The sequence below is a fragment of the Hippocampus bargibanti genome, linkage group LG01 (assembly GCF_051943395.1).
Source record: "Hippocampus bargibanti isolate YZ-2025 linkage group LG01, ASM5194339v1, whole genome shotgun sequence".
Classification (NCBI taxonomy): Eukaryota; Metazoa; Chordata; class Actinopteri; order Syngnathiformes; family Syngnathidae; genus Hippocampus; species Hippocampus bargibanti.
The window spans coordinates 27,775,343-27,793,976 of record NC_142734.1 but is presented as its reverse complement, the minus strand read 5'-3'; the positions used below and the strand labels follow the sequence as shown (position 1 = coordinate 27,793,976).

The following is an 18,634-nucleotide window of genomic DNA, read 5'->3' as shown; positions in this document are numbered from 1 at the left end:
CGGTAGTCCTTTAAAACACAATTTCGAGAGGTACAAGACATCATATTGACCATTAATCAATCATTGGAAACAAAAACAATGTCACAAGGCAGCCGTTTCTTGCTTGGGCATTTAGAGATGCAGTTGAATTTCAGCTTCCCGGGTGCTGACACACATACCCAAATCACGGTTCAAGTTTTAAGGGCATTTATTACATCAGCACTTCAGTAAAACATCTCTGAGGGTTCTCCTTAATCCACGTCCCCCATCGCCAACATGGTCAAGAAAGCTCACCGCAAAAAAATAAAATAAAATATCAACACAAAGAGTTGTCTTTGCACGTGGCGACTGTCGCCGCTGCCGCTCGCCGGCGTGTCGTACAGTCCCCGCAAAACGCACCTCGGCGGATCCCAAAACTCATTAGCGTTCATCTTTTTGGAGGTGGAGAAGGGAAGCGACGGAGCAGAGAACAAGAAAGACAACAGGCACGTCGGGATACTGAGAGTGAAATGTTTCAGCGCGGCACCGTTTCACCCGGGGGTACACCGGACCAGGGTGTTCTGGCGGGTAAAAACGTTTCATTCCGTGTCATGATCGGAAGTGAGGTGCCTCCTTTTTTATTTTTTTTTTTTCATGTGCGAACTGCTCAGATGATTTCAAAGGTCTTCTTCAATTCCATAATCAGCTGCCAGTCGGACTTTTGCATGTCGTCCCTGAACCAGTTCTTCAGCGCGTCAATGGAGGCCCGCGTGATCTGGAACATTTGTCAATTCAATCAGCCTTTAACGCTTAGAAGAAAATAATAATAATCATCATCATCATCATCATCACCATCATCATAATAATAATAATAACAATAATAATAGATTAAGTAAGGTAATTTGTGTGGTCATTTATCACCTTAAAGGACAACCGATGTCACTTTTTTGTTATTTAACTGACATCAGAAAAACGTTTTATAGCATCTAAAATACCCAAAACACGCAGTATGCTATTTTTATTCGAATGCAAAACACCAATAAAAATGACTTAAAGTGTCCAAAATCTGCAAAAAATTGAGCTGCGAATTGGGCATTTTCAGAAAGTCCCGCCCCCAGTTCTTCACGTCACGCCAAGACGTTTTGCATTGCTAGTGAATCAAAACAATGGCTTCAGATTCGGAGAATATGCTTTCTTGCTACACATCCAGTGATATGATTCAAATAGTTCTGAAGTGGAAAGCATACATGTTTGCAATCGATTAAATAATTTATTTGTGCCATTTTGAGGCAACATTGGGGGAAAATCTCTCACCCAAAAAAAGAGGCACAAAATGGCAACGTCCTGTGGCCACCTCCGTTTCCACAGGCTGATAAATTCCTTATATGGCGCTTGGACGCCCTCTTCTGGCGGCTTTTGGGTGCAACACAAGGTCCCCAGACCAAACAACTACAGCAAAATACATTGATGTGATGGAAGGACCGCTACAATGCGTCTTTTTTACGGTCAGGGGGTGGTCCTTTAGTGACGTCACGTACGGACTTGTCGAATATTCAGCGCGAGTCTTAAAACGTAAAATCTAGCTATATGCGGTGGAATCTTTGTAAAATACCGTCAGTAGAAGTCATTTGAAGTGATTATACAAATTATGGACACAACTTGTCCAGAGACGTCGGTTGTCCTTTAAGAGTGTGTTTTGAAAAAGGTATAATATCAGATCATGTTATGTTTTATAATAAAGAACACTCAAAAAAATAATTGGTGACTGTTTTTGGAGCGCCGGAACAGATTAATTGCAATTGCATTCATTTCAATGTGTAAAGCATAGTTGGTGTAGACATCTGGAACACAGGTGTCAAAGTCAAGGCCCGCGAGCCAAATCCGGGCCGCCACATCATTTTATTCTGCCCGCGAAAGCAAATCAAGCATGTCAAGTTCCACTATGCTCGCTAAAGTCCAAGACAACATTTCAAATCGTCATATTTATACTGCAATAATAGTCATTAATATTGATTTCAGATTTTAAAACTAGTTATACATTCATTTCTTTATGCACTCTATATGTAATATGTGGAGGGGATGAAACATTCTAAATGGCTTCCCCAAATTTATAACGTCCCCTGAGAGGAAACCGTAACTACGATGTGGCCCCCAGTAAATATTTTTGATACCCTTGATCTGGAATAACAGAATAGTTTATAAAACTATTGTTCAGGTGTGAGTCAGGGGGAGGCATCGGGGTGTGCAAGCTCACCTTGCTGACAAGAAAGTCGGTGGCCTCAAAATGGCGGCCGTACATCTTGGGCGACTCTCCAGGAATGGGTTCTATCTTGATGCAGATCTCCTGACCTTTCTTGGCCGTGTCCACCGTTTTATGGTTAATCTCGATGCTGGTGACCACGCCAATGTCCACAAACTGCAACGTACAAGAACAAGTTACGGAAAGGGAAGATCTTCCACATGTTGACAAATAACAACCCCAAGTAGGAGGGAGTCCGGGAATTTAAAAATGTGGAAACATTCCCATTGGAATTGATGGGAACAAAGCAGGAACCTATAAAAATTGAATGTTGGCCCTCTGTGTGGCTGCAACGTTTGTATACCAGCTGGACCAGAATGCTGCTACTCGCCTCTTGACTGGTACTCGTAATAGGGAGCATATACTGTAACTTCTACTCTGGCATCCCTTCACTGGTTGCCTTCACACGTTTTAGAGTTCTTTTCAAGATCTTACTTGTCATCAAACCTTTGAATGGCCTTGCTCCTCCTTACCTCTACGAGCTCATCCGCCCCCGACACACCTTCCCGACTAACTAATCGGAGGCTTAGAGGGGATGGAGCCTTTTCCATTGCTGGTTCCACTCTCTGAATGACCTGCCACGGAACATTCGGCAAGCCCTCTCATTGCCATCTTTAAAACCCGCCTCAAAATGCACTTGTACTCTTTGGCATTTGACTCAGCATGATTCCGACTTGATCTTAGTTTCACTCCCAGTTGATTTCTACTATCTTTGTGACTGCTTTATTTACTGTATATGAGTTGTCCATGTTAAGTGCTTTATTTCAGCTTCAGCTATTGTTAAAGCGCGATGTAAATCAATATGCATTGTATTGTATACACCACAGGTGTCAAAGTGATGGCCCGGAGGCCAAATCTGGCCTGCTACATCATTTTATTCGGTCCGTGAAAGCAAATCAAGTGCCATGATGCTTGCTAAAGTCCAAACCAAAATTTCAAATTGTCCCATGTAAACCACAATAAGTCATTGTTTTGGACTTCAAATTTGAAAACTTGTTATTCATTACTTTTTTTTGCTCCCTGCATGTCATATGTGGAGGGGATTTAACATTCGAATGGCCCGCGAGAGGAAACAGTAACTACAACGTGGCCCGCCACAAAAAATCTACAACCATGACAGCTGCTAATTAGGTATGTGGTCATATCAGACAATTACCCAAAGGGACATAAGTCTTCTTGTGCCGGTCCCAAGCCCGGATAAATACAGAGGGTTGTGTCACGAAGGGCATCCGACGTAAAAGCTTGGCCAAAACAAACATGCGGATCAAACCTCTAAAAATGGAGGACACTGATTTGCTGTGGAGACCCTTTGAAGGGAAAAGCCGAAAGGAAAAGAAGAAGATTCTAGTTTTATGTTTAGTTTGACAGTGAACTGACATAGCCTGACGCCTCATTACGTGTCAGTTTCCTGCCACCAGTCGGTTAAACCCAATGGAAGGTTTCCAATTAGGAGCATTTCAACAATTTTAAACGCCCGGAAATTAGCAACTTTGCAACCTGACTCACCCCTTTACTGGGAACGCACAGCGGCGTCCCTTGCCGTAAAACGCCAGCTTCCACTGAGACGCCAATGACGATGGGATCTCTGGAGTTGAAGATAAACTGAGGAAGAATGCGTATCTTCACCGGGAACACCGCCACGTGTCTGTACACACACACAAAAAAAAAAAAAAAAAAACGTCAAAGCTGTCCATCAAGGTGCCACACGGCGAAGGTGAGCGGCTAAATTGCCGACGCCTACTTGAACTCTTCCTGTTTGGATTTCTTGTAATCGTCGCGGTACTTGGTGAAGGCGTCAAAAAGATGGTAGATGATCTCAGCGGAGAAAATGCGGACGCCAAAAGCATCCGCCATTTCTTGGCCTTCTCGCTCCACCTTCACATCGAAGGCGAGAATCACGGCGTACCTGCGGCGATAAGAGTTGGAACGCGTTGGCGAACGCGTTTCGGGGTGGTGAGTGAAGAAAGGTGGACTTACTGAGGGTCATGCTCCAGCATGGTTGAAGCCTTCATTACGTCCCTCTTGTGGACTGGACCAATGTTAATGCCGGCGTACTGCGCACACACACACACGTCAAATAACAAACACACACACACACACACACGTCAAATAATTCCAAATGTCAAACTGAGGACCTGAAAAAGTTCAGGACTGCTGACTTAATAGAAGATGACGGGTACTCACGGGAACTTTAGATGTACGCAGAAACTCGAGAAGAGCCTCGAGTGATCCCAATGTGGACGCTTGGACATACACTCCTTTCTCCTCCAGTTTGATGGAGCTCAGCGTTTGTTTGAGCTCGAGGATGAGTTCATCCTAAAAGACCAGCGCTTGATATCACATGTTGATTCTACGTTTGCTTCTGTGTGTGTTGCGTGGGGGGGGGATTACCCTGAGGACGGGTATTTCGTCCTCTTTATGTGCCACCAACAGAGGGAGCCCCGCCAACGTCTTTTCCAGGTCTTTCCCCAGAATCTTTACACCTTGCGATGTGGAGACCTCCTTGTGCTTCTCATATTGGTTCTGCAGATTCAAAAAAATATACAGTGAGACCTCAACATACAAACACCTTATCTTACAAACTTTTCGTCTTACAAACGTCAAATTTCTGAAAATTAAACCTTATAATAAGCACTATTTTCATAATACACACCCACCACGGCTGGCGGAGTGATCTTCGGCGGAAGCACACGACCGAACAGCATCAGAGGTTAAGTTACCAACAGTCCTTATAACTCTCCTTCCATAAGCCATCAACAACCATCAAAAAGGTAAATAAAACTTTATTTAACAGCACAGTTTATTTCTTTAATTACAGTACTCATGTAATGCGCCTCTCTTTCCAAACAGCAATTCCCTTCGACCTCCAACGCCATTCCATCAAGCCATAAATGACCATCACAAATGTAAAGAAAGTGACTTTATGATACGATGCAGTGTATTTCTTTCATTACAATACAATAGCACATTTATTATACATAGAATAAGGTATGTTGTGTGTAGTTTTAAGGCTTATTTAGTTGAAAAGTATATTTTATGGAAACCCGGGAACGGATTATTCCCATTTTAATGGTTTCCTATGGAAATTTTTTTTTTTTTTTGAGATACACACTTTTCGCCTTACACACTCATTAAGTAACATTAAGTTCGTAAGTTGAGGTCTCACTGTATATCACAAAAAAAATAAAAAATACATTATATTCCTTTCACCTTTTCCCTTCAAGGGGTCGCCACAGCGAATCAGTGGAGGTTTGATTGGCATGTTTGTTTTGGCTTTTACGCCGGATGCCCTTCCTGACACAACTCTCTGTATTTATCCGGGCTTGGGACCGGCACAAGAAGACACTGGCTTATGTCCCCTTGTGGCTACAGAACAAGCAACTCTATGAACTGAATAAAGAATTCATAAATAAAATTAAAAAAATGGCTTAGCAATAATGACACAAATGGGCACAATACTCGCAAAATAAAACAAAAGAATAATCTCCATTCCTCTCAGATGTCACCAAACAGTGCTAATTTCTTTTGCAGAAAAGAACAATTGCTATCGATGTCCAAGTTAAAGTAATACATGTCATACAAGCCATTACGGTGCTTTTAAAATTAATAAATTTTACTGGCATGAATTAAAAAATATATAGATTTTCATGAAATTTTTAAAACTATTTTTTTAATTAATTTAATATACCAAACACATTTATTTAATTAATAATTACTCCACAGTAGTTATTTTTGTATTATTTTACTTCAATATTACTTCTAAAATTACTGGTAATAAATCGTGTACCAAATGTATTAATTAATTAACTAACCAACACATTATTTTGTTAATTTGAAGTGTATTTATTTATTTTTTTAGAATGATTGTAATGGCTCTTGCTCTTCAAAACACCAAGGATGAAGGTTCTTTCTCGTTCGAGGTTACCTTGACCCGGAGTTCCTTGAGAGGAGGCGGCAGGAGCAGCCCCCTGATCTGCGTGATGATTGGTCCGTCCACTCCGGGCACGATGATGGTCTCGCCTTCCCGTAGTCGCCCGTTGATCAGGATCACGTCGATGGTGGTCCCCATGCCAGGCAAGGCTTTGACCTGAGGCACAGATCATCGGGTGTGTGTATTGGGGCGGGGGGTGTCTTGGCGGAGGTTTGGGTGGCTCCGATCGAGTTGTTTACCTCCATGACTTGAGCCCTGAGCTCATCGCAGCTCGCGACCCGGCGGGCCAACATGGTCTGAGTCAGCTGCACCAAAAGCGCGATGAGATTTCCGATCCCGTCGCCGCTGTGGGCCGACGTGGGAACCAGAGACACGAAGGTCCTGGGGTCTTTGTTCTCGTAGAAGAGGGCAGCGTTGAGACTCTGAGGACATCAACGGGGGTCAGAGCCAACAGGTGAAACTTGTTTTGGAGAGGAGAACGTCGACGCTTACCTGCTGAGCGAACTCCACGATGATGGCCTTAGCCCTCTCGTCAAACTCGTCTTTGGTGTTTTTCTTCTGCTTCTTCAGCGTCGCGAAGACGTCCGTCTCGGGGCTCCTCTTCCAGTCGTACAAGCGGTCAATCTGCGAAACGGGATCGCCGTGAGCCACTTTTGCCGAAACGGCGCCGAGACGCGACGACTGTCAGGAAGTCAACCTTGTTGAGCGCCACGATGAAAGGACACTTCTTCTCCTTCAACAGATTGATGGACTCGATGGTCTGCGGCTCCAATCCGTGCATGATATCCACCACCAGGATGGCGATGTCGCATAGCGAGCTACCTCGGTTCCTCAAGTTGCTGATCGAAGACGAACGAGACAACCCGTGTGAATTAAGCCGCATCGAATCGGAGTTGGCGTCCGGACGAGATCTCAAATGAATCGTGGAAACAAAAATTCTCACCTGAATGACTCGTGCCCCGGCGTGTCGATGATCAACATGCCGGGAATCTTCATGCCTTCTCGGTCGAACTGGATGTGCGTAAAAAACATTGTGTCTTCGCACGCGGTTGTCTTTTTTTAGGAATCTGCGTGCGGGTTATGGCAGTCATACATTTTTCACCATCTTGGTCTGCTCCTCAATCGTCTCCCTCGGGACGTTGGTGGCTCCGATCTGCTGCGTGATTCCTCCCGCTTCACCGTCTTGAACGTGGGTGTGTCGCAGCTGCGGGGATGGGAGAGCAAACAAAGAAGCAGTTGACACGTCGGTCATGCCTTGGGTTTTCAACCATTAATTCATTCCAGACGGATGATAGGAAAATGATTTGTTCGAAATCAGAAATGATTTCATTTGCTGATACACGAAGCAGAAAAAGCGGTGCGGGTAAATTACAATCAACGTTTCATGCGAAAGTGTCGCTTTCTCAGTGGCGTATTTGGGTTTGCTAAGTATGTCAGAAAAATGTGTTTTGGGTTATTACCTACCTGAAAAAATCTCAAAATTTCTGACATTGTCGGACATAAAAATGTATTTGATGAGTCAAGAAAAACAAAATGTGTTTATTTCTAAATATTTTAAGGCCAAAATATTAAACGAAGAGGGAACATAAAAGTTTGAAAGAAGGAAGATTGGTCATCTTTGAAAATGATATTGTATTGTGCTAAATTCTGATAAAATTTTTGAGCTGGTAGGCAAAATTTAGCCAAATTTAGACAAAGTTGTCAATCACTTTTAAGCACTCCTCTTTCGGGAGAAAACATTGATGCAGTTAGGGACTAAATCGGACGCATCTTTTTGGGTCACCATCCCAAAAGAGGAGTGGGTAAAAGTGATTGACAACTTTGTCAGAGCAGTACAGGTTTGCTTGCAAAAAAATGCTGGACATTTGGAACACATCTTGGGAAAGCCATAAATTGACTAAAAATTGACAGAAATAGCCGAAACTCTGGTGGATGGTCTTCCATCAACTGAATAATGTGTGCTTGTAATTTGAAATAAATAGCTTTTTAATCAAAGCCACAATTGAAATTTTCATGGGTATGCATCTTTTTGTGTCACCCTGTAATATCCGGAACAATTTCAGGCCATTTTCCCTCAAATTTCCCAGAGGAATTTTTGTGAAAATCCATAATTCCGAGAAAATCAGGAAGAGTTTCTCATACAATCGGATTATTTCCTGCAACGGTACCGATTATCCTCCACGTCACATTGTGGTTGGAAATCTATCCTAGATAGAAATTGTCCCGTGCACTGCTTTGCCGAAGCTTTGCGAAACACTACGTCACCGATGGCCGTCCAGTTGATCGACCAATAGTACAAAGCAAAAAAGCAACGGTCAGCGAGAGATCCCAGCGAGTCAGCCAAGCGCGCGTGCACCTTATCGAGAATCTTGGTCTTCCCGGTGTCGACATGTCCAAGCACACACACGACGGGCGCCCTCAGCCGGTTGATGTCGACGTTCTTCAGGTTTTCCGCTCGCCGTTTCTACAGGGACAAACGGGGTTGGGAAATGAACGGAAAAGGGGGCGAGCGGCGGGTTCTCTCTGGGATGCTCGCCTCGATCCGCCTTTTGGCTCGATCGTACAGACGTTCCTCTTTGGTCCTGTCGTCGTCCTCGTCGTCGCTCTCGCTGCTCCTGTCGTCGTCGCTTTCCTTGGCCTGCTGTTTATTGCTCTTTGCCGTCTCCTCTTCCGGCGCCTCCTCGCTTTCGTCGTCCTCGACGTCGTCCTCCTCCTCGTCTTCCTCCTCGGTACTGCAGGTCAGCTGGAGTGGGGCAACAGGCTCCTCTTTCACCTCGATGTGGACTTTCTTTAACTCTGTCGGGAGAGTCACTCATAGCGATGAGGAGCTGCAATGGGCGGCGGGGACTCGCCTAGACGCGCGAGGTGTCCACAACTGACCTTTCTCCTCATCACTGGCGATCGCCTCCCAGTCGTCCACGGCAAAATCTGCCTTCACCTCTGAAAATGTGTTTACATTTTTTTTTAATCACACAGCTGTCGATCCTCCATGTCTGAATCCCTCCGCCTCCCCCGGGCTACCCCTCACCTGGCTCTATGAGCGGCGTGACATCCTGCGATTGAACCCCCTCCGGCTCCAGTATGATCGGCTCCGCCCTCTCTGAGGTCGGGGTGATCACCGCAGATGTTCCTGCCGCACAGAAAATAAATGAATGAGTGTTGTTGTGTTTCGTTAGTGAGATGCCGAAAAGAATACGGGAGTAGAAGACTAAGGCAACTCACTTTCGGTTTGCAAAACAATTCACAAGGCGGAACATACACCAACCACCGCTCCACTATTTGTGTCTTAAGCAACAATGACATATGATATTCAAGTCATTTTAGGACAAAAATGTGTTTTTATTCGTTCTAAGTAAAGACGCACTTTAACATGGTTGAAAGTTTCCGAACGGTGTGAATGAAGCGGTGTGATGAAACCATATTACCGAACAAGTTCAACATGAGACGGATGGGGGATTTTTTGGGGGGGCAGTGGTGTTGATAGGTTCCATGGTGCATTTGTAAATATAACTTGAGTGTTGGGAAACTCAGGGCGCTCAAATTTGCTGTTCTGTTATTTAAAGGACAACCGACGCCACTTTTTTTATCCTAACTGACACCAGAAAAACATTTTATAGCATCTAAAATACCCAAAACACGCAGGATGATATTTTTAGTCAAATGCAAAACACCAATAAAAATGACTTAAAGTGTCTAAAAACTACTTCAAATTGAAACCGAAAGTGGTCAGTTTCAGAAGGTCCCGCCCCCTTGTTCGTGGTGTCACGCCAAGACGTCTTGCCTTGCTTGAGAATACAAACAATGGCTTCAAATTCGGAGAAGATGCTTTCTTTTTACTCATCCAGTTATGAATATGATTCAAATAGTTCTGAAGAGGAAAGCATACATGTTTGCAATCGATAAAAGAATTTATTCCGTGTCATTTTGAGGCATCTGGCGAGGAAATGTAGCATCCAAAAAAGGCAGAAGATGGTGACAAAGCTCGGTGGAAATGGGCTGATTTGTCTACTGGGAATATTTGTCAGCGAATATCATACAGTTGCTTGGTGCAACACACAACGATTCACCATTGCGTTATTTATGTGTTTTCCTTCTAATTTCGCCATCAACACGGACCAACACGAAGTTTTCAGACCAAACAAAGTACTGCAAAATGCATTGACGTGATGAAAGGACTGCTACAGTGTGTCCTTTCTCGGTCAGGGGCGTTCCTTCTGTGACGTGACGGCCCATCACCAACTCAAAAACAAGACTTCCGGAATATTCAGCGTGAGTCTTAAAATGTAAAATATAGCTATACGCGGTGGAATCTTTGTAAAATACGCTCAGTAGAAGTCATTTGAAGCAATTTTACAAATTATGGACACAACTTGTCCGGAGGCGTCGGTTGTCCTTTAAAGTGCACCAAAAAGAATCTCTGTGTATATTTTAGGGCAGATATGTCAGATATGCCCCAAATATGGTCCGTGGTCCATTTTCATCCAGCAACCAGCCTTCTGTCATTAAAATCAATCACGTCTGGCCCGCATGTAGAATGAAGACATTGGGAATTAAGCTCTGTTACCCGAGTGTGCAAGTGCTGCCATCTAGAGGCTTAGTTAGGAACAGCAAATTAGTACAGTAAAGTCTCGTTATATCGATATCGGATATATCGATAGTCCCGGTTATATCGATATTTTTTCGGACTCCCTTGAATATCGATATAACGAGACTTTACTGTAGATGACTAATTGAAATTGACTGAATGAAATAGACAATTTTCAAAAATGGTGATTTTCAAAATTGATTTGAAATTTTCTAAAATGGCAACCAATACTAAAAGAACAACTACAAAAAGTAATATTTTCTATGTCCAATACATTTTGATCTGCATGTTTGAAATGAAGCAAAATACATGCTTAAGATAGCTGAAAATTAAAATATTTTAATAAAGCCAGAGTGTGGCTGCCTTTACAGCAGATCTGTATTTTCGTTTTCTACTTCTTCCTTTCCTTTCCTCGTCCTTTCATAACTTTACAGCTGTGAAATGTACATTTCTTAAATGTGAGGATAGTAAAGGCTAATCAAATCAAATAAATAAACACATGAATAAATAAATGCATGAAAGAATAAAGAAATGAATAAGTAAATAAAAGCGAAAAGGCGAATAGCCAACTTGGTCGACCTACCTTCAGGAGTTTGATTGACGGGCTGCTTCTTCTTCCTCTTGTCCACATAAACCGGTTTCTTCTTTGACACAGTGTCTTTGGATGGCACTATCACCCCTGCACAGCGAAACGGATCAGCCGATGGGGGTGGGTGGGTTGGCAAAAGCGACCCCCGATGGTCAGAGAATCGTTTCAATCGAAAAAGCGAACCTTGAGCCTGCAACAGCTTCAATGTGACTTCAGCCCGGGCGCGAGCCTCTTTTTGGGATTTGGTCATTAGCTTCCCTTCTTTCTTCAGACGCTCTTTTCTTTCCTTCTCCTTCTGCTTCCTTTTCTCCTTGCGCTCCTGCTCCAGACGCTCCTGATGGGCGTGGCGGGGTGGGGGCGTGGGGTTAATTTACGACGAGCACCAAGATGAGGTCAAAGCTAATTTAGCTCATTGCTATGTCAGTTTTTTTTTACCTGCTCCAACCTCTGTTTCTCCAACTCTTCCAGTTTTCGAATTCGCTCCTCTTCCTCCTTCTTGGCGCGTTCCTCCTCCTGCGGAGAAGACAAGGCTCTGCTAATTACGGAGGGTGTCATTTCCCCCTGGCCGTGCTTTCAACAGCTCACCTCCTTCATCTTGGCCAGCGCTTCCTGCATGGCCTTCACTGTGGCTTTGCTCGGACCTTTTTTCTTCTCCTTCTCTTTTTCCTCCTTCTCCCCTTTCTTCTTTTTTTTATCTTTCTTCTTCTTGTCGCCGTCATCTGATATCAAAAAGCAGTGGGCTTGGCTCAGTTCTTTATTTTATTGGCATCACAGCAGATAGCTTACCCTCAGCAGACGGCTCGGCTTCATCTTGGTCGTCCGCATCTGCGACGGGGACATCCTGTAGGGGTGGAGGAGCCTCGGCGGTGGTTTTCTCCGGTTCTTTTTTTACATCCGCCTCAGTCTCCTTCTCCTTCAGTTTTTTTTGCTTGAGCCTCTCCTCTTCTCTCTTCTTCTTCTCCCGCTCTTTTTTCTCCGCCTTTTTTTGTGCGGCGGTCTTCATCTTGTAACCGGTGTCCTCCTCCTGTTCGTCCTCATCTTCGCTTTTGGCGGCTTTCCCTTTGCTCTTGTTCTTTTTGTCCCTCCGAGAACTGAATTCATCATCTTCCTCTGATTGGGGCTCTTTGGCGTTTCGGACGGTGCCTTCTTCTTCGTCGTCGGAAGGTCTCTTGGCGCCTTTCTTACCTTCTTTGGTCTTCAAACTAGAAAGGGAGCCGCTCTCTTCATCAGACTCGGACAGTGCAGCGGGCGCCACCTTGAGGTGCAACACTGACATGATTAACCACATGGGCATGCTTTAACGACGACAATCATAATTGTAACAAAAAAAGAAAAAAATGTAAAACAATATATCAATATATTTATTCTTCTTTTCCTATCGCCTCATCTATATATTTAAAGGACAACCGACATCACTTTTTTGTTTCTTTACTGACATCAGAAAAACGTTTTATAGCATTTAAAATACCCAAAACACGCAGTATGATATTTTATTCAAATGCAAAACACCAATAAAAATGACTTAAAGTGTCCAAAATCTGCAAAAAATTGAGCTGCGAATTGGGCATTTTCAAAAAGTCCCGCCCCCAGTTCGTGACGTCACGCCAAGGCGTCTTGCATTGCTGGAGAATCAAAACAATGGCTTCTGATTCAGAGAACATGCTTTCTTGTTACACATCCAGTTATGAATATGATTCAAATAGTTCTGAATAGGAAAGCATACATGTTTGCAATCGATTAAAGAATTTATTCCGTGTCATTTTGAGGCAAACGGGCGGGGGGGGGGGGGGGGCGATGTCACACCCAAAAATGGCCACCGCTGTTGTGAGGAATGAATCAGCCCGTTTCCACAGGCTGATAAATTCCTTCCATGGAGCTTGGACTCCCTCTTCTGGCGGCTTTTGGGTGCAACACAAGGTTTTCAAACCACAGTACAGCAAAATACATTGACGTGACGGAAGGACGCTACAATGCGTCTTTTTTACGGTCAGGGGGCAGTCCTTTAGTGACATCACGTACGGACTCGTCACCGACTCAAAAACAAGACTTCCTGAATGTTCAGCGCGAGTCTTAAAACGTAAAATATAGCTATATGCGGTGGAATCTTATTAAAATACGCTCAGTAGAAGTCATTTGAAGCCATTTTACAAATTAGACACAACTTGTCCGGAGACGTCGGTTGTCTTTTATATATATATATATATATATATATATATATATATATATATATATATATATATATATATATATATATATATATATGTATATATATATATATATATATATATGTATATATATATAAATTAAAGTATATGTAATAAATGTATTGTATACTTATTTATATGTATTGTCTATGTGATTGTCTATGTGATTATTAATTAATCAGGATGAACTAACTGATTGGTTAAGTAGTTATGTAATTAATTATTTGCTTGATTGCTTAATTAAGTAGTTCATTAATTATTTCATGACAAATGACGAAATAAGCCCTTTTCTGTCCCACCTTCTTCTGCTGTCCATTCCTCAGCTTATCATCGTTTCCACTTTCAGTTTTTTTGCCCTCGACTTCTTCTGGGCTGACCCCCGGCACTTTCCCCTTTCTGGTTTTCTTCTTCTCTGCTTTTGGAGGCTCAATGTCATTCTCCACGGCGGCGACGTCTTTCTGCACACAAAAAACAAAGTTGGAGGCAGCTCCAAAGTGTTTCTTATTCATAGCAACAAAGAGTACAATTGAAAAGCGTGAATTTTCAGTTCAACATATTAATTTGTTCGCGTATAAAGTTTTAAGTATTGAACCGGACAGTTAATGACTTCATGAATGTTGTGTTCAATATCATTTCTCTTATATATAAAATATATAAATAAATAAATCCCACTTTCTCATTAAATTCCCTATCCACATGACCAGGGAAAAAGTATTTCCCCCCCAAAAAATTATAACCAGATGAATAAATAGATAAATAAATAAAAACTAATAATTGAATAAATATAAAATACCACTTAGTAGTTAAATTTCCTATTCACGTGAGCAGAGAAACTCCTGTCCAAAAACTAAAAATAATTAATAAAGATAAATAATTGATAAAAAATAGGTGGATAAATACATAAAATCCCACTTTCTAGTTAAATTCCCCATTCACAGGACCAGAGAAACCCCTGTTCAAAAAAATGAAAATAATAAATAAACAGATAGATAAAAAAAAAAAAAAAAAGTGGATAAATACATAAAAGCCTACTTTCGCTTTAAATTTCCTATTCACAGGACCAGGGAAACTCATGTTCCAAAAAATACAAAATAAATAAACAGATAAATACATTGATGAATAAATCAATAAATAGATAAATACGTGGATAAATAAATAAAATCCCACTTTCTCGTTAAATTCCCTATTCACAGGACCAGGGAAACTCGTCACAAAAACATATATACGTAATAATAATAATAATAATAATAATAATAATAATAATAATAATAATAATAAAATAGCTAAATAAATCAATAAAGTGTGCCTTCTAGTTAAGATAACCTTTGTTGGTCACACAATGGAGAAATTCCGAATTCACAGCAGCAAAGCTATGAAAGGAAGAGGAAAAGAAAACTAAGTAAAAGAACCAAATATCGGAACTGCTGTAAAGGCAGCCACTCTCGCGGCACCATCTTGAAGTCAAAATAATATAACATGAGATACGGGTGATGTGGGACAGGAGATGTGAGCCTTCTCTTTTCGTCAATATATTTTGTTTTTCATTCTTTTTCCTTTTCTCTTCCCTTTCATCAATTTTGTATGAAGCCGAAACATGTCAGGTATTTGAACACCTACACTGTCTGTAAGTAAAGAATCTGCTTTAAATTACATATCAAGTAGACAGGATGAACTTAGTACAACGATTTGTATGAAGCAGTTTTCGATGAAGAAAAGTGCCGTTTTCACCAGTTCGCTGGCCGCCAATTTTGGAAAACTGTTACGATCCCTGCAGTATTGCAACCCAACTGAAAAACGTGATGAGCATCGGTCGGTGAGTGATTTACCTTCCCCTGTCCGCCGTGTGCCTCCAGAGATAATTGCTCAAGCTCCTTCAAGATATCATCCTCACTGCAACCACGAAACGAACACGTTAGGAGGTCGATTCGGTGAAGGAGGTGAGGCGCGACGTGAAGGGAAATGACGAGGTGACATACTCGTAGTCGTCTTTCTTGGCTCCCTTTTTCTTTTTCTTTCCTTTTGTCTCCTTTGAAGAACCCGCTCCTTCGATCTCCGCCGCCAGAGCGTCAATGTCGTCGTCTTTTGCGCTGACGAGAGTCAAAAGGAGTCGGTCAAACAAATAACACGCAAAGGGACATAAAGACGCTCATCCATCGCCCTGCTGACTCGCCAAGCCCCGAGCAGAATTCACTTACTCAGTGTTGAATCTGACAAGTTCAATTCAAACTATTATTGTCAAAAGTGCAGAATTCGGGAACATTATAGAAAAAAAATATTTTCTGAACAGGAAGTACATGTTGTGGGTTTTTCCAATGTAAAATCTATCAGATTTTTTAACACATTCTGGGCTTTGTATTTTCAAGCCATTTCAGACTGAAGGATTTTTATCTTCTTCTTCTTCTTATCTTTCGGCTTTTCCCTTCAAGTGGTTGCCACAGCGAATCAGTGTCCTCCATCTTCAGAGGTTTGATTCGCATGTTTGTTTTGGCCAAGCTTTTACGTCGGATGCCCTTCCTGATACAACCCTCTGTATCTATCCGGGCCTGGGACCGGCACAATAAGACACAGGCTTGTGTCCCCTTGTGGATACAGAACAAGCAACTCGATGAACTTAATAAAGATGAAGATGCTCAGTAAAAGGCTTCCAAACACAAAATGGTCATCGGCACAGCAGGATTTTTATCTTGATGTGCAAAAACTAATGTACAATAGGATAAAAAAGATAATGGATATGTGATCAATTTAAAGGGGACAAAATGATAAATATTGAATAACATGTTGATTTCATTTGATTAATTCATGATTTTTTTCTTCTTCTGATCTTCACATCGGTAGTGTAATTGCACATCCACTACTGTAGGTGGCACCGCCCCTGTCATCATTCAGGGAAATTAATTTACCGCAAATCTTGTTTTTACTTTTTTGAGTGTTAATAAGGCAGATGTTAACTTAAAAAAAATCCATTCAGAAATTACACAACATATTATTTTCTTCTTTAGGGGCGCAGCAAATTATTGAGAACAACCACTTCTATATGAATTGTGTCCTGAGTTCGAATCAGCAAACGTTGGTTATATGAATTGAAATATTGTTAATAACAACTGCTGAACATTTAGTGGAGTCGCAAACGACAACGCCATGTCCCTTAAGTCATTCACTGCCATTCCCAAATGTATTCAGGAATTGAAAATATGATGTGAGGCGCCATTCCCGAATTTGTTGGGGTTTTGTTTTTTCTTGCGAGAGGTGCCGATAAAGCGCTGGTCAGACCTCAGTCAATGTTTTTCCCTTCCACGAGGGGGCATAACTTGCCTTTTGTACAGCCACCCTCACTTACACCTCATATCACTCCAGACCTATATAAGTTACAAATTAACTCTTTTTTTGGTGATGAAAAAAAAAAAGAGTATAAGGCAGTGGTATCAAACTCATATTAGTCGTGGGCCACATCATAGTTAGTTTCCCTTGGAGGGCCGTTATGAATTTTGGGAAACCATATAAATGTTTCAACATCGCCACAAATTATATACATAGCACACAACAAAATAATGAATAACTAGTTTTCAAATGTGAAGTCAAAAATAATGACTGTTTTTGTGGATTAAATGGCACAATTAGAAATTTTGGATCAGAGTTGAGCAACATGGAATTTCACACGTTAGATTTGCTTTCGTGGGCCGAATAAAATGATGTGGCGGGCCGGATTTGGCCCCTGAGCCTTGACTTTGACACCAGTGGACTAAGGTTTCTTATGCTGCATTTAATATTTATGTAGTCCTAAAACTCAATAATCTGTGGGTCCTGCAATTTGAGTGAAACTTTGCACCATAGTGGACACATTTTAGCACATCTGGCAGTGAATGAGTTTAAAGGGACACTAATTAAACAAATGTCTAAGTTTCACCTTGCTTACACTTGGACTTTATTCAAGTTTAAATATTAATATTTTTTTACCAACAGTTGCTATTTTCCATGATTGAAAATACAAGTAACAAATAATTTTATGGTGCATTTAGGGAGGCTGTGGGAAAATAGGTTACGTACTGAATTAGCCACGTAAGTAAACGGTGCCACTGTAATCTTTAGGGGAGGGTTGGTTTGATAGCCAGCTGGATGCTAGCATTAGCCGGCTAACACGACCGACTTTCAGCCGCCGCACACGTGCGGAGCTCCGAGACCGAGCGTGAGCGGCCGGGGAGCACAAAGCGCGATCCCGCTGACTATATGGCCAACACTTCTTCAGATGCCCCATTTTCCAAACGTACTTCGTACCTGACTCCACTATCGCAGCCAACTCGTGGTTAGCTGTCGTTAGCTGCTAAAGCTAACCGTGGAACTTTGCGACGCAAAATCGCGCGTATTCGTCGTGGCGTTCAGTGCCATTGGGTGCCAGCGAGGGCGAAGCCTACGTCGACCCCCGCGGATGCTTTGTGTACCTGTCCTCCCCGGATTTCTTCTGTTTCTTCCCCATTCTTCAAACCAAAGGTTCTCCGCTTCTCCGCGCACAGAACACACGGATGCCTCACATCGAACGAAGATCGTCTATTCATTGCGTGGACAAGAGGTCATACAACACTTGCTTTTCCTGATCCTCAAACAAGAACGAAAGCGAGAATCGCGTCATTTTAAGTGAATATGGACGAAGGAGTGGGATGCAAATTAACTTGATGGCAAGCACGATCCTACACGCTAAGTTGTGGACCATAAAATGGGGAAAATACCAGAACGAATTATTTGGTCCCTAGAAAATGTACAAAGTGAGAGACAATGTCATTTGTTTTGAAGCGCCCGGGCGACTACGTCCAATGTCACGTCATGACAGAAGTTTCTCAATTTTGGGGCAAAAATGACAAAAGATTACTTGTACAATTCAAACGGTGTTTCTGAACCCGTATTGAGGCACACACACTTATAGCTCCAAAAGAATTTACTAAGGGAGAGTAGTTGGAATCCATTCATTTTACGAATCGCTTCATCCTCATTGGGGGTATGTGCTCCATCGGACACTATTAAATCACAGCCCCAACACTGAAAATAACTCCACAAAGCTGAAAATTTCAAGAGGGGA

At 42.2% G+C, this 18,634-nt stretch overlaps 1 protein-coding gene across 1 annotated transcript; it reads right to left on the bottom strand.

Moving 5' to 3' along the window:
* Positions 1-169: 169 nt before the first annotated feature.
* On the bottom strand, positions 170-18,121 carry eif5b (eukaryotic translation initiation factor 5B). The gene is made up of 26 exons (XM_089007323.1): positions 18,003-18,121; positions 15,543-15,653; positions 15,393-15,456; positions 13,866-14,024; positions 12,149-12,617; positions 11,948-12,081; positions 11,798-11,875; positions 11,546-11,696; positions 11,357-11,452; positions 9,217-9,318; positions 9,069-9,128; positions 8,725-8,984; positions 8,545-8,652; positions 7,282-7,392; positions 7,132-7,199; positions 6,886-7,027; positions 6,681-6,812; positions 6,428-6,610; positions 6,183-6,344; positions 4,649-4,780; positions 4,442-4,573; positions 4,235-4,311; positions 3,999-4,163; positions 3,764-3,902; positions 2,213-2,374; positions 170-733 (listed from the first exon to the last, which is right to left on the bottom strand). The coding sequence occupies exons 1-26, from the start codon at positions 18,035-18,037 to the stop codon at positions 626-628; spliced, it is 3,540 nt and encodes a 1,179-aa protein (XP_088863449.1). The 5' UTR covers positions 18,038-18,121; the 3' UTR covers positions 170-625.
* Positions 18,122-18,634: the final 513 nt, after the last annotated feature.

Coding starts and splice junctions, on each gene's coding strand:
- eif5b (XM_089007323.1), bottom strand. CDS start 18,037: ATGGGGAAGAAACAGAAGAAATCCGGGGAGGACAG. Junction 4,574..4,648: donor ACGAAATACCCGTCCTCAGG/GTAATCCCCCCC, acceptor CTGGTCTTTTAG/GATGAACTCATCCTCGAGCT. Junction 4,312..4,441: donor TGCGTACATCTAAAGTTCCC/GTGAGTACCCGT, acceptor GTGTGTGCGCAG/TACGCCGGCATTAACATTGG.